This window comes from Loa loa (genome assembly GCF_000183805.2).
Source record: "Loa loa unplaced genomic scaffold supercont3.279, whole genome shotgun sequence".
Taxonomy (NCBI): Eukaryota; Metazoa; Nematoda; class Chromadorea; order Rhabditida; family Onchocercidae; genus Loa; species Loa loa.
Window position 1 is genome coordinate 72214 of NW_018108459.1, and position 15371 is coordinate 87584.

Consider the following 15371-nt stretch of genomic DNA (forward strand, 5'->3'; position numbering starts at 1 on the left):
ATATATATATATATAATATACATTACCATTCAAAGAAAAACAGAAAAATGTTCTATAGTAACAATGATGTTGACAGAAACGGAAACCTCAAGTTGTATTAAAGTAGGCTCGGAACCAATATTTCGGCATGCTGAGCGTCCAGTAATTAATTTCCGTCCAATTATATCAATAGCATGCAAACTTTGCTCGACCTTTTGTAACCATTCCGCCTTATCAACTCGTAATGCCGTATTTGGCATTTTATGTGTTCTGAAGGTTTAAGTTTGGTACACGTCAAAAAAAAAACTTGGATAAATGACGTATGCCTATTTTACAACAATAAATCAGAGATATACGTGTACATCGTAAATACCTTTGCAAAAATCTGATTCACTCTCTGGAATGATATTATGAAAACATACCTCTAAATATTGTATTACTATATTTTATATCATAATACTTCATTTCCCAACTAATATACAAACATTAATTTGTCTTCCAATCTCTTAGCAAACATTAAGACGATCAGAGCTAAAAAAAAAATTATTGGATGATTGAATCAATTTGAAATATGCGTACGTAGTTATAAAATGGTCGAAATCTAACGTAACGTATATTCTATGCATAGACGCATAGCTTTCCCATTCATTACAATTTATTGCAATTTTCAAAAAAAAAAGTCAAGAAACAGGAAAAGCTTAGCAAAAGATGCGCTTCGTTTAATTTTCTTTATTTGCATCATTTAAAAATGCACTGTCACGTTACTGAGCATAGTGTTGTACTTCGAAATATGGATGAAAACATAAAATTTACGTGAAAGTGATCCATCCTCATTGCGATTTACGTCAAATCATGTTCTGTATCATCTTAAACTACATTTCTGCGCTAATCATCTGACTTATTCCAAAACACCCCGATCGTTTTGGAAAAACTGATTAAAGGTAGAGATCAAAATGTTTGAACTGTATCTAATATATATCTAATATATAAACTGATCTGCAGCGTAGCATCGTTATATCTCTCCCGCGTTCCGTAAGTTCTTGATTAATTAGTCCGGCTATATGTATATATACATACATGTACACATATAATGTATATCTTCCACATCATGTCATGTGTGTACGTATGTAAACCTTTCAAGTTAAGTCTTCGATAAACTTTTTCTTTTTGTCAAATCTTTATTGAAATTAATAAACAGACTTTTTTTGCAATTAATCACATAAATGTCCGCAAATCCATTGTATTACATCCTCTGTCTATACCTTACATTAAATACTGGTGATTGGATTTGTGGGTCCTACACCTCCCTGCCATTAATGTGGAGGATAGCCAGTAGGCCCAAAAGTCCCCAAGAATTTTGTCTCCATCTGTTTTCTTGGGCGTATACTTAAAGAAATGAACCTCACCCTATGACCTTCGAGAAGTCCAATCAATTTAAAAGAAAAGTTTATGTTGCAGACAAACCGGAAATACATGGAAGAGTAAGTTTCAACTGATGAACCCGGAATACTACTTCTAGTGAATTAGACGCCACTCCGGAACTCTCAAATGAAAACATCAGTTTTCATGCCACAACTTGTCGCAATGCATTTCTTTCGAGGTGTGAAAGTTGGACTTTTTGTCACGTTGAGCTGCAAGGTGATGTTACACTGTTTTAATTCACGTGCATGTAACCTAGAGATGTGCGTTGAAGAGTGGTATATTGCTCCTACACGTTGCGCATACTTATTGCCGTTTTTATGACTGGTTATAAAGCTTCGAATGATTTGCACGTCGTTGAAAACGAAGCATTCGCTGCTGATTTAAGTCTTTCTCGACATGTATGTCACCACTGCCATGCTTTTAACCTCTTGTATTATTTCCTCACTGGTTATATTCCAACTTTCAGTATAGTTCCAAGTTTTATAAAGGAAGCTATTAAAGCATACTTCACAAAAAAAACAGAACCTTTCTATTAACAAAAAAAATCCTTAGAGGGAAACAAAAAATTTGCACACTGTTCCCGTTTTTCGGGAAACTTCTTTAATGCCTAATATGTTTTTGTGTCACAACCTTTTCTTTTACCTTCTCTGTTCTCCTTCTTCTCCTGCTTCTTTTTCCCCTTACTTTCTTTTCCATCCATTTTCTTTTCTCTCTCCCACCCTCTGTTGCTTCTTCCCTTCTTCCTCTTTGTCTTCCTCACTGGGCGGCAAATACAACAAACTACCGTCTAGCAATGTTCTCGAACTTTCGTGACGAATTCAATTGGGCGATGATGGATGCTGCTGCCAGTCATCCTGTTTGATCTTAGGTTCGTGTTTCGGTGGTCGTCTCGACGATAGGCCAGTGATTGTCTCTTAGGCTTGAAACGAATAAGTTAGGATTTACCCACAAGTAAGGAATAAGATGTTACCTACGATAATATTACCATTCCCTGTCCCTGTCATCCTAAATTTTTCTCGATGAGAGTTCATGTGACTACCGTTGTTTAATGAAGGAAATTAAATAGAACTGTGGGGAAGTAGCTGTACCGTATGTTTCAATATTTTTCCTTTTCTGGAAAGCTAGATAGAAAACCGATTTTTCTAGGCGGATGAAGTTTAGTTTCTCGTAAGATTCTGCCAGAATTGATAACAGATCAAGTCGTCGTCGTACATATTTCATCCTCTACGTGCGTGCTTCTTCCTGATCGCTGATTATGTTACGTTACGTGAACGAAGAAACTGAACAAGTTATAACAAAATTTGTGTCACGTATATGTTTGGAACGGTAACCTTTATAAACTGTAAAATTTTCTACATACGAAAACATTTGTATACTTTTTTATTCATGTTAACCAAACATTGCAGTAGTGGTATCGTTCCATCTGACCTAACGTAACTTTAATTTGAAATTTCCACCTAGATAATTTGTCACATAATTCTAGCTGAGTCAATCTAATTGTTGCTTTCAGCCTTCGTCCTTAGAGCTGTACTTGTTTTGTATGAAGTTTTTCAACGCGAGAGAAATTTGCACTCATCCAGAATAGATTCTCTTTCTGTCATGTACTCTTTGATTTTTATGATACATCTCCATTATTTCACTTCTTTTCGCTTTCTGTTTTGTGACGCACTAATATCGTTAGCATAAACTTTGTAAATTTTAGAACCCTCGAGCTAGCAGAAGGTGTTATGCAGAAAATGCTTATCTTTTGGACTCTGAATTGATCATGTTAATCAAAAGTAACATTCCATAGGGCGTCCGAAAATTAAAAGATCGGATTTTTTTTACCGAAGGACGTAACATATTGCATCCTTGAGTCCATAACATGAAATGCTTAGATACGAGCAGGCAAAATTCAAAGCGCAGTTGTAAACTAAAAGATTGAGGAGTACGATTGGTTGCCGTGGAACCGCATTCAGATGATGTATTTAATGAAGTATAATTCTGATAGTCTCCAAGTTTTTCAGCCTTTCATCTTTTTTTCAGCGGTTCAATTTGACGATATATAACTCAAGCTGAAGTCAAAAGAAAAAAAAACGTGACCCTTAATCAAAATTGATGACTGCATTAGATGTCAGAAGTTAATTAAATGGAAAGGAACTGAGAAACTTTGAAATATGCGATGAACAACAAATTTTTAAATTTAAAGGGGGAGACAGCGTATTTGAAAAGATTTAGTTCTGACTAGCTTTTGTGTCATACTTTTTAAACATATATAAGTAATGGCACGTTTATTATTTTATATTAAGGAATACTGAATGATACCATTCAGTGTTCATAATAAATATTCTGTAAAAGCTGTAAAAAAAACTGTTCCCAGTGTTACTTTTTGGTCCTCCATGTTTTCAACTATTATCATCGGTAGTGAGGCATTTTGATTTCCATTTTACAATTCATGATACATCTCTTTACGCTGTATTGAATGATTACTCAACAGTTTTAATGAACAAGACGTACAAATTTTATAGTCGTAGCGCTGACCTTGATGATAAAAATTACACTATCCATAGATTTGCTTCATATCATAAAGCATTTTGTCGTACTTTTTCGATCCAAACAGTAACCCATCTTTAACTTAGAACATGGGCCGCCTTGTTTTTTTATATCGTCATTTACTGATAACACAGTACGGGTGGCATTCATTTATTTAGTGGTGATAATCACGTGATTACATGCGTCTTTTTTCCCACTCTTACTGATCTTTCGCGAAACATAAGATGTTTGTTCATTCAATGCTAAATTTTAATTTTGTTCTGGTCGACTTGTTTGAGTGATTTTCCTTCGAATGATTTATTTTGTTTTGCCTCTTCCATGATGTGCTACTACTACTTCTACCGGACTTTACGACCAAATGATCAGTGTCTAGTTCATAATCCCACTGGATCCTCTAATTTACTGATTTTCTTTCAGTTTACGAGTGGCAGAAAGAAATGTCTGTAGTAGGCTTCGATTTCGGTAATATAAACAGTTTCATCGCTGTGGCACGTCAAGGTGGTATCGAAACGATCGCCAATGATTATTCTTTGCGGGCCACTCCGTAAGCATTTTTTTTGAATGTTTATTTTCATTTTGTTCAGGCAGATGTTTTAAAAACTGTAGGTCTAAGGTCAGTGTTTTTACAGGGTCAAATATTTGAGTAGTTGAGAAGTCTGCCACATAAATTTATAATGCATTTATGCTGTTGAATAGAATATAATGCGGAACGTTTTTCATTTCTGTTACAATTTGCGCAAAGGACATTAGTTTGTAGAATAGTGTGTGGTATATTTGGTAGTGACGTTAGTCACTATTTGGATATTTTTTTAAGTATTGAAGAAATGCAGTCAGCAATCAATATATGGTTATTTTTAGATCTTGTGTAACATTCACTTCTCGAGGGCGTTCGATGGGTGTTGCCGCACGGCAGCAGTTGAATACGAATATTAAAAGCACCATTATCAATTTTAAACATCTACTGGGACGAAAATTTAGCGATCAAATTACCCAGAAGTACCGAAAGTTTATACCTTGTGAAATGATTCAGTTACCTAATGATGATATTGGATTAAAGGTATAAATCATTGCACAATACTATACACTTTTGAATTTCTGGGACTTCCAGGTTATGTACTCCGAGTTCTGTCTTTGCTAATAGACACTTTAGAAAGGAGACTCGTGTGGACATTTCATTTTCAGGTCCAATATTTCGATAAAGAACAAGTTTTTACCCCCGAACAAGTGGTAGCAATATTTCTGGTTAAATTAAAGGATATCACAGAAAACAGTTCTCACGGAATGAGGAATGTCACCGATTGTGTTGTTTCAGTAAGTATCCTTTACTGTTTCTTTCTTATTGTTTAGAATTCACATATTTCTTCTCAATAAGTGATGTTTCTTTGTCACTTAATGCCTTTTTTTGTGCCCTTTTCATCTGAGCCATGCTATTCGCATGTAACGATGACTCAGAGAATGTTTCAGAATTGATCTTTTCTCTCTTCTTTCTTTATGGTGATCGGACATAGGTTTGTTGTGTCATCAAATTCAGTAAAATTCAGGTCCCATTTTATTTTGCTGATGCTCAGCGACGCGCTTTGCTGACAGCCGTCCGAATAGCAGGCTTAAATTGCTTGCAAATCCTCAACGAAACCACGGCTGTTGCTCTCGCATATGGTATCTTTGAACTGTTCAGTTTTTCTTTGAGTTTTCAATAATAATTGGGATAGCTTTATTTTGTGACATGTTTTCCGAAACTCGTAGTTTCCGATAGTTTTATTTCCATAGTTACTAATACTCCTTAGTTTTTGTCTGTCCTTGAAAATTGGACCTGGACTTATATTTTCGAAGCAAGCTTCGGGTATTAATAGCAAAACATATGTTTTCGAAGTAACCTTCGGATATTAATATTAAGCGGTAGGATAGTTTAAACCATCTACATATCATACATATCATCTGCAGGTCCACATATCATCTACAGTAAACATAATAGTTTGACACTAACATCGTGGGTTCAAATAGCTGCACTGAACGGCAAGAAGTACTTAGGATTCAGAAATCTGCAATCACTTTTTTCTCAAGTTTCTCGAGCCCCTACGATTACCCTTTTCAGGTATTTACAAACAGGATTTGCCAGCAGAGAACGATCCATCTCGAATTGTAGCATTTATCGATATAGGACATTCCGCTGCGCAAGCTGTCCTTGTTGCATATAATAAAGGCAAACTCACTGTAATTCTGAACACTTTTTTTTCTTGGAAAAAAAGACCTAAACAGATCTTACCAAACAACCTTTTTCTCTACGCGTTCTTAATAGAGTTTGCAGATGCCTGACCTGACATTGTACGAGTCTGCTTCCTCTTCCAATTTTATTCATCAACGTCAGAGTATTCCAGCATATCATCTTGAAAGCTTGTCCATTTCTGCATTTGAGTATATAGATATGACGAATGTATAAATTAGTAGTTTATAACGTGCTTCCCAGATACTTGGCGCAACTTATGATCTCGAAGTTGGTGGCCTCGCTTTTGACGATGTGATACGAGATTACTTCAGCAAACTATTTTATGACACCTACAAGGTTAATTTATCAGAAACTTCATTTATCTTTATAGTTTAAACTGTACGAAGTTGCGAGTGGAAATGTACATGTTTGCATCACTTGCTATCAATCTTCCAATGTCAGATGGTTTGCGATGAAATAAAAGACTATCATTCTGAACCTCAGTGTACAAGTTTTATACCTTATATCTCTGCCATTCTCGGCTATGTTTAATGAAAATTCGACAGTTCCAGTACTTCAGACTATGTATTAGTTCAAAAATTTTTAAGATCGATGTGACAACCAATAAACGAGCATGGTTCCGACTTTTGGATGAATGTGAAAAAATTAAAAAACAGATGTCAACGAATAGTACAGCTATACCACTAAATATTGAATGTTTCATGAATGATATGGATGTCAGTGGAAAATTGCAACGGTAATAATTCGATTTCGCTTAATCTCTCATCATGAAGTTAGGGTTTCAGATTTTATTATAATTCCGCTATAGGTTTTCTTTGTTTTAGTTCCTTTTAGTTCGCTTGTTTCAGTTCGCAGTTCGAAGAGCTCGCACAGCCACTTCTAGATCGTGTGCGTGTTTTGCTGACAAATTTGCTGAAAGAATGTAAAAAAAGCGGAAGAAGTGGAGTCAGTTGAATTAGTCGGTGGTTCTTCTCGTATTCCGGCCATCAAAAAAATTATTTCCGAAGTGTTCGGGAAAGAACCGAAAACTACGATGAACCAGGATGAGGCTGTAGCTCGAGGTACTTTTTTAAGGGAAATTTTCGAATCATTTTGAACTGATTGCTTAAAAAGCTTATTCAAGAATGGTCGACCAAAGCTTTTCTAGTGTTGTCAGTTTTAAATTTAGTGGTTTTTCGTAATCTTCGATTTATGTTGATGGGTTTTGTCTTTATCTCTACAAAATTAATTGATTATAGGTGCTGCGATGAAGTGTGCTATTCTCTCGCCAGCATTTAAAGTTCGGGACTTTTCCGTGAAAGATAGTCAACCATACAGAATCAAACTTTCATGGGCAGGAGTCGGACAAAGTGAAGGAGGGTATGTATAAAATATTTCCAACTAATAGTTTCAATTTTTAGCTAATTGCTTTGCTGTTTTTATCGTCCTTTTCTCTCTGAATTATTGGCATTGTATCTTGACGAAATTAGGTAATGATATTTCTGAGAATTTTATTCATTGGCAGTTTTGTTCCAGTTACTTAGCTTTTTCCAATGTGATAATTACTTTCAGCGAGAATGATGTATTTACTGAACATGACGAGTTTCCTTTTTCTAAAATGCTTACGCTTTATCGACAGGAATCATTTCAAGTCGATGCCAGTTATTCATATCCCAATCAAATCCCGCACCCGATACGACATATAGGTTTGTTTAAAGCGATAAGGGCATTGGTGTTTTCATTTTTTGTTGATGTCGATTTGTTGTTTTTAAAATTTTATTTAAAGTTTAGTTTTCCACTGGACAAGATGGTCACTTTGGATGATTTGAACATGCATATATGTTTTTTTAAGGCTCATGGGTAGTTAAAAATATTACGCCTGGGCCAAATAACGAAGCAAGGAAAGTGAAAGTGAAGGTTCGAATCAACCCTAATGGTATATTTTCTGTTTGCTCTGCGAGTACGTTCGAGACCGTCGAAGCAGGTCCACTTGATGTAAGTGCTTTAACGACATGATTTATGTGCTTTTTAGTTGTCTAAATCTTTAAAGTTTTATTCTATCGTTTAGACTCAGATTCAAAAAACATCTGAAGCAATGGAAACTGATGACACTAAAGGAAGTCAGGATAAAGAAGGAAGTGCAAACGCAGTAACTGATAATGTCTTACCTCCTGCTGAAGAAGATCAGAAATTATCAAATAATAATGGGCCGAAAACTAAAACAATTACAGTGGATTTGCCGGTTGAGGAACACGTCCCATGTATTATTGCTAACGAATCTCAATTAGTACAGTTCGAGGTTAGTCTCCTAGTATATTATAGAATGAAATTTTAATTCAGAGGGGGAAGGAACACACAAGAAATCATATAATTAATGAAAGAATTCGGTCCTATAACCGTGAGACAGCACAAGATTACAAATACACGGATAGGTATATAAGGAGGAACATAAGGTAGCGTTGGTATACGCATAGACAAGTGTAATACAGTACAGAAAGGGAATGGACAGTATTATCATGCCAGTAAGCGATTATGCACTAGGGAAAACCGTATAATGTAGTGATAAATATTCAAACCGATGCGATCAAGATTTTACGGATTCCTATTAGCAAACTTACAATATGTACTAGAAAATGAAATGCACCATCTATTCAGTAACAAAGCACGCAACAGTAGAGTTCCAATATTGATCAACTTACGGCATACTTTAATTCAAATATTTGGCAATTTTTAAGAAAGAAATGCAAGAAAAAGATCGTGTGGAAAAAGAGAAAGTAGACGCAAAAAATGCTGTTGAAGAATATGTGTATTATATGCGAGACAAATTATCGGATGTACTTGCAGAATTTATCTCTGACGAGGTTAGATTTTTGCTCAACCTACAAACCGTAAAAATTGCTACGATTCTCGATCTTTAGTATTAAATACAACGAGACATTGATTTATTGAGTTGGTTCCTAGTTTCCCTACGCCACTGTTTTTCTTATCACCTTCGTACAGACAAGCTTATAGTAGGATTTCTTTTTGTCTGAATACAGTTTTCTTCTACTACGTGAAGTACATCATTTGTTAACTAAACAGAGATGTTGTAAAAGATTTGGATTTGGATTAGAACGATGACATTTTTGGATTTGTTACAGGATGCCGGGAAATTGCGAGAACTGTTAACTAAAACGGAAGATTGGCTTTACGACGAAGGAGAAGATGTTGAAAAAAAAGTATACGATGCTAAGATGTCTGAGCTGAAGAAATTGGGTGATCCTGTTCAAGAACGGCATCGTGAATACGAGAATCGAAAGAATGCTTTCGATGAGTTTGATCGAGCCATTATCGTAACTTCTTCGACTTTATGCGACATAGCAAGTTGTTAGGGGGAGGAGAGAATTTAGAATTGAAACTACACTTTTAAAACTGGAATGACTTCGATTTAATAGTTGAGTTTGGTTGTTAAATTTCACCTATTTTCAATAATTTATAAGCCAAGGATTTTAGAGAGCACGTAAAGCTTACGATGAGTACACAAAAGGAAGTGAGAAATATGCACATCTTGGATCAAGTGATATGGAAAAGGTGCATTATCTTCGATTTTATTGCTTTTATACTATATCCTAAGATGGGATTCTACGATTTTGCTGTTCTAAAGGGAATTGCAATCTGTTAAGACTGTTAAAAACCCTATCAGTAAATGGCTTTATTCTTATAGGTAATATCTGCGGTGGAAGAGAAAAAGAAATGGGTGGATGATCAAAGAAATCGCCAGGAAATACGCAAGAAAACTGAAGCGCCAATCGTTTTCGTTTATCAAATACAGGATGAGCAGCAGGTAAAAAGAATGGGTTTGGGTTTGGTAATCTTCATCTCGGCTGCAAGATGTTTGTGATAATATCCAAAAATGTTTGAATAATCATGAGTTGACAGGAAGAAGCTTGTGAAATTTGTCAAAGAGACTTTTCCATTTGACATTTGCAGTTTCTAGTAGTTTATTTTCAGAAATTTGAAAATATCATTTTACCGATACTGAACAAACCAAAGCCATCACCAGCAAAAGTGGAGCCTACAAAGGAACCAGAGAAAGGAAGTGAAGGACAAAAAGGCGAGAATGCTGCTTCTGATCATGCACCAAAAGCTGATGGTAACAATGTAAATGAGCTTGGAATGGAGGTCGATTAATGATTTTCATTTAATTTGTTTTCAAATTATTTGTTGTGTTTTGTTTTTCGGTTCTGAACACATTATTTGTTTCATGGACTGGACACTTTATTTAAATCGTTTTGATACTTATAATATGTAAGTGTTGTTATAGATATGCGAATCGAATTAGAAATGGAGTTAGCTTAATCTCAAATTTTAACTTTAAATTAATTTTCTTCATCTTCTAGTTTGATGTGGCTGTTACAAAGTTACAGAAATGAATTTGTATGTTGTTTTTTTTTTTTGCTCTATTCGTATGTGTTTCTTTATTTAAAGTATATTTTTCTGATCATTTTTGTTCGAGATATTCTTGGAAGCCTATTTAAAATAAACTTCGAAGAATATCTCGAGGTCAAACTTTAATTGATCAGAAAATTTTTGCTTTCAATTTTTTTGTCTTTTTGTAATCTCTAAAGGCTATTTCATTGAAATAAATGTGATTTATCTAGATATTGGAGTATGATACAAATCTCCGCAACAAACTTCGCATGCGACCAACAATGTAATGTTGAGCATCTTTTAATCCATTGATCTAGGCTATAACTTTTCGGAATTTCTTCACTTTCCTCACCTACAGTTGGTTCAGATTTCTTTTTCCCTCATCCTTCGAAATATGTTAATTTAAATTACTACAATTTTTTGATGGAAATCCTGAGTTGACACTTCCCGCAAAGCAATTCTTAACGTTTTTTGTCATACTTCTAAATTCATGACATTCATGACAGTAGGGATCATTACCGAAGTGCTGGATTTTTTTTTTTAGAAATGAAGTTTGGTAAAGGTACGAATGGAATAATGCTTTAGACGAAAGCACCACAGAGTTTAGCTATAATGTGCTACTTTAAAGATTTATTTATGAAAACACATTTTTACATTTTAATTTAATACTAATGAAAATTAGGGAAATAGATGAGTTGCAATAAATTATTACGAAAATTATCTTCCGGGGTATTCATATATTATGATGTGATTTAGTTACAAATTGGGAAAGGAGTTTCTACAATTAAGGAAAAAATTTTTTCTATTGTGATAAAGTGTTACTGCAATTTAATGCGAACACACTTTGTTAGAATTAAATAGAACTATATTATTACAAATATATTTCATCATTTGACATAGATCCGGTAATTTCGTTAGTGTTAATAAAATCCCGCCGATGAGGTGTTAAAACTGCTTTTAGTTTCTGAAATACATGCATTAGATTTTCATTACTAATTATAATAATAATGCGACAAATTTGTATAAATCAATTATTCTGCCTTTTGTACCAAAAACTGATTACTTCAATCTTTTTTTTTTTGTTTTCAAAAATTATAAAATTTAAGCCAATATAGATGCAACGAAATATATTTTTACTTTGTTTACTTGTTGTTCGTTTTGAAATCTACAAACAAGAGTTGTATTTTCATACGCTATTTCAAAGTTTATTACAAACATTTCGCATAAAATAAGCAGTCTTTCATTAGTTATTTGGTTGATCACTTAATTACTCTTGATAATTCAGTTGCTTTACTGCGTAATTAAATGAGTGTGAAACATACCATAATGAAAGTGTCACCCTTCTCAGTATAAAGCTTGTAGATGCCAACGATGAAAATTACTGATATAGTTGAAAGTGAGAATAGTATACCAAGAGTATTAGCTATTTGCGGATAGACAAAATCTTGGTATTTCAATGGTTCATAATTAGCGAAACAACTAATTATGGTACACTGAAATAGACGAAATATTGATGCAATTAACAAATGAAGACTGTAAAATTTGAAACACTTCAGAAAAAAAATTTTGGTTAACAATTCGAATAAATAAATTGTAGAACTTTTAACCAATAAAAAAATTGGTGCACCAATAATCCAACACAAACGCCAATAATATCCTGGTTCAAAGCCTAGCATTTCTTTTAAATTTTGCACAAAATTACTTATTCCTGAAATTAGGTGAAATTTTTTGGCTTATTATCAAAACTATTGCATCAAATATATGACAAATCAATAAAGTTTGTTTTGAATGTTAGGGATTGAAGGAGATATTTAACAATAATGTACCAGACAGGTTGCATCACTTGGAACAAAATTCATTTTATGTTAACCATCTGATGTATGATTTAAGTTAAAACATTATAACTGTGAGTTGTTATATCTATAATGCTATTTGAATTGACTATTAATTTTTTTTACTAAAAAAAAGCGCTGAAATATTTGCTTGTTTTACTTTTAGATCATTGATAATAAATCATAAAAATGACCAATAACGGTCATCAAAATGATTACTACTAATACATTAATTATGCTATAGAAATTTGAAGTATTGAACAGTATGAGGACCATAAATGAATGAGATGACAATTGTTTCGCAGAATACCGCAATTAGTAGACCCCATGAGGTACCGTAGACAATTAACCACTCCATAATTAGAATACCACCCTAAAAAAATTACAATTTCGATTTGTCATCAAAATGAAAACATTTATTAATTGTTAAATAGCAAAGAAAAAGAGAATTCATTACTCTTCGTTAAGTACGAAATATGTGCTGATGCAATCATACTAGATGCATGATATATTAAATTATAAATAACCCATAAATAAGCCATTAATAATGACATGTGATAAGAACAATTGATAAGAAACTGTTTAATGGTAATACGAAGTATGAAAATTTGCAAAGTGATGAAAGAAAATAACCTTAGTACATATAGCAATTCCAATAAACATATAAAAAGTGAATAGTATACCGACAAAATATTCTCGACGACGCTTTAATAATGGAAATTCATCACTTAATGCGGTAATTATTGCTTCAGAACCACCAAACTAAATTTTATAATTAACATCTTCATTTCTTTTAACTATTTCAATTTGATTGGACAAATTGGAAATCAATTTTTTTCCATTAACAATGTTGTCTTTTGACGTTTAATTTTATCAGGTAGATTGGAAATTAAATTTTTCCAATTAATGATTTCATTTTTAACATTGTATTCCATCAAACAAGATAAGAATCAAAATTACTAATTAACAGGTTTGTTTTTAAAATTTTGACTTTATTAAGGAAAATTTATTAACATGAAGGTAATATGTTACCCATTTAGGCTCTTTTTAGCTCATTATTGCCATCATTAAAGGACAAAAGAAAAAGTAAGAATCAAATAAAATTAAAAATATGAATAGTACCAAGTATGCAACACAAAGCATTTTGTAATGTATTTCTTGAAGAATTGATCAAAAGCAAGCCGAAAAAAAAATGAATTTGAATTAATAAATAAATTTACTTACCGAGCTGTCTAATCCAAGAGTAAGTAGCATGAGAAAAAAAATGACGGAAAATATTGATGCACCTGGCATTGCTGCTAATGCTTCCGGATAGACAACAAATACAAGTCCTGGACCTTCCTGAAATTACCTATCACAAAATAAATGGGTAGGTAAAATTGCAACAAAATAAATGAGTAGGTAGAAGTAAACGGATGTTATTATGCATTAATGATGGAAATGATGGAAATAAAGAAAATATGGAAGAAGCAAATATGATAAGCTTGAAAAAAGGTTAATCACTAATGATATAATTTATAAGTTTTCCCATAATTAAGAGTTGAAAATTAATCAGTCATAAAATAATTCATAGCAATATAATTTATACATTAGAAGAAAGGGACGAAAGAAATTTTGATACAGAATAGCTTACCTGAGCTACATCTTGTATTGGTTTACCGCTCTTACACGACATATGGCCAAGTACATGAAAATGTGAAAAGTGTGTTGCTTAAATTTTCATAAAATAACAAAAATGATTCAAACACTAAGAACTGAATCCTTGAAAATGAAACATGAAATAAAATGGAAATGAAAAACGAAATAAAATAGGAATGAAAATTTACCGAGAAAATGACAAAACCGGACAGAAAACTCGTTGCGCAATTAATTGCACTTGTAATTAATGCGTCACTAAAATCTGTTCTGTTAAATTAATTTTAACATCATTTTCAATATATCTTAGCAAGGACAATGTGATGAAATAGTTTAAAGTTTTCTTTTAGTTCCGTTAGAGCAACACAATTTGAGTCAGAAATGCAAGAGTCAAGTAATTCATTGGAAGAAGATTAATTCGATTTATTAGCAATAATTCGTAGGGACAAAAATAAATGACAAAGAAAATCCAATTAATTATAACAAAATGCTATTATTAATAAGCAAAAGTAACAGATTGAAACTTACTGATAAACATTATTGTGAAATTCATTATATGATGAGTAAGCCATCAAAACACCAAATCCTGGGCCCAATGAAAAAAAGACCTAAATTCAATATTTCCTGTAATAGCTTCCCTCTAAATTTCACCAGAACTATTTTCAATAATAATTACGGTAATGCTGCATCAATTTTTGCATTTTTTGAAAATTTGCATATTTGTTTTTACATATTCATATTGTCCGATAGCCGAAATACTTCAACGTTGAACTTAATTTCAAATAAAATTTAGGATCTTGCAAGCATTATGATTCCAATAACTAATTTAAATTCTTATTTGAATTAGTATAATATATAAAATTGTTTTTCAATATCTAAGTATTGTTTCATCTAATAATGATTTATATTGAAAGTTAAATATTGAAATATATATTGATATTATATATTGAGAGTTAAATAAACGAATACCTGAGTTGCAGCATCTTGCCAAACACTTGGTACAGTTAACATTTCAAGATTTGGTTCAATGTAGTATTTGATACCTTTTTCAGCTCCCGGCAGAGTGATACCGCGAATAAAGAGAATAAGTAAGACAACGTATGGAAATATTGCCGTAAACCATACTATCTATTATTTATTATTATTATTATTATTATTATTATTATTATTATTATTATTATTATTATTATTATTATTATTATTATTATTATTATTATTATTATTATTATTATTATTATTATTATTATTATTATTATTATTATTATTATTATTATTATTATTATTATTATTATTATTATTATTATTATTATTATTATTATTATTATTATTATTATTATTATTATTATTATTATTATTAT

At 32.5% G+C, this 15371-nt stretch overlaps 3 protein-coding genes across 3 annotated transcripts in view; 1 reads left to right on the forward strand and 2 right to left on the reverse strand.

Annotated features, from left to right (window-relative positions):
* LOAG_18373 (TKL/RAF/KSR protein kinase) overlaps nucleotides 1–251 on the reverse strand; it is a 7879-nt gene extending 7628 nt beyond the window's left edge. Inside the window, exon 1 of the mRNA XM_020451033.1 lies at nucleotides 87–251. Coding sequence (XP_020305225.1) covers nucleotides 87–239 — 153 coding nt within the window. The 5' untranslated portion in view covers nucleotides 240–251. The remainder of the gene's footprint in view (nucleotides 1–86) is intronic.
* Nucleotides 252–4370: 4119 nt separating this feature from the next.
* Nucleotides 4371–10078, forward strand: LOAG_07269 (hypothetical protein; the record flags this gene model as incomplete). The annotated part of the gene is made up of 17 exons (XM_003142802.2): nucleotides 4371–4477; nucleotides 4792–4990; nucleotides 5116–5244; nucleotides 5475–5589; nucleotides 6026–6144; nucleotides 6398–6493; nucleotides 6745–6893; nucleotides 7006–7045; nucleotides 7077–7218; nucleotides 7396–7516; nucleotides 7709–7842; nucleotides 7989–8131; nucleotides 8205–8435; nucleotides 8872–8997; nucleotides 9277–9468; nucleotides 9629–9706; nucleotides 9840–10078. 17 exons carry the CDS (start codon nucleotides 4371–4373, stop codon nucleotides 10014–10016), a joined length of 2298 nt encoding a protein of 765 aa, XP_003142850.2. The 3' UTR covers nucleotides 10017–10078.
* A 1339-nt stretch (nucleotides 10079–11417) lies between these two features.
* On the reverse strand, nucleotides 11418–15141 carry LOAG_07270 (hypothetical protein; the record flags this gene model as incomplete). The annotated part of the gene is made up of 9 exons (XM_003142803.1): nucleotides 11418–11510; nucleotides 11869–12039; nucleotides 12154–12254; nucleotides 12652–12751; nucleotides 13012–13140; nucleotides 13603–13719; nucleotides 14205–14271; nucleotides 14542–14621; nucleotides 14983–15141. Coding segments are annotated over 9 exons (1017 nt in total), but the record flags the coding sequence as incomplete, so codon positions are not given.
* Nucleotides 15142–15371: the final 230 nt, after the last annotated feature.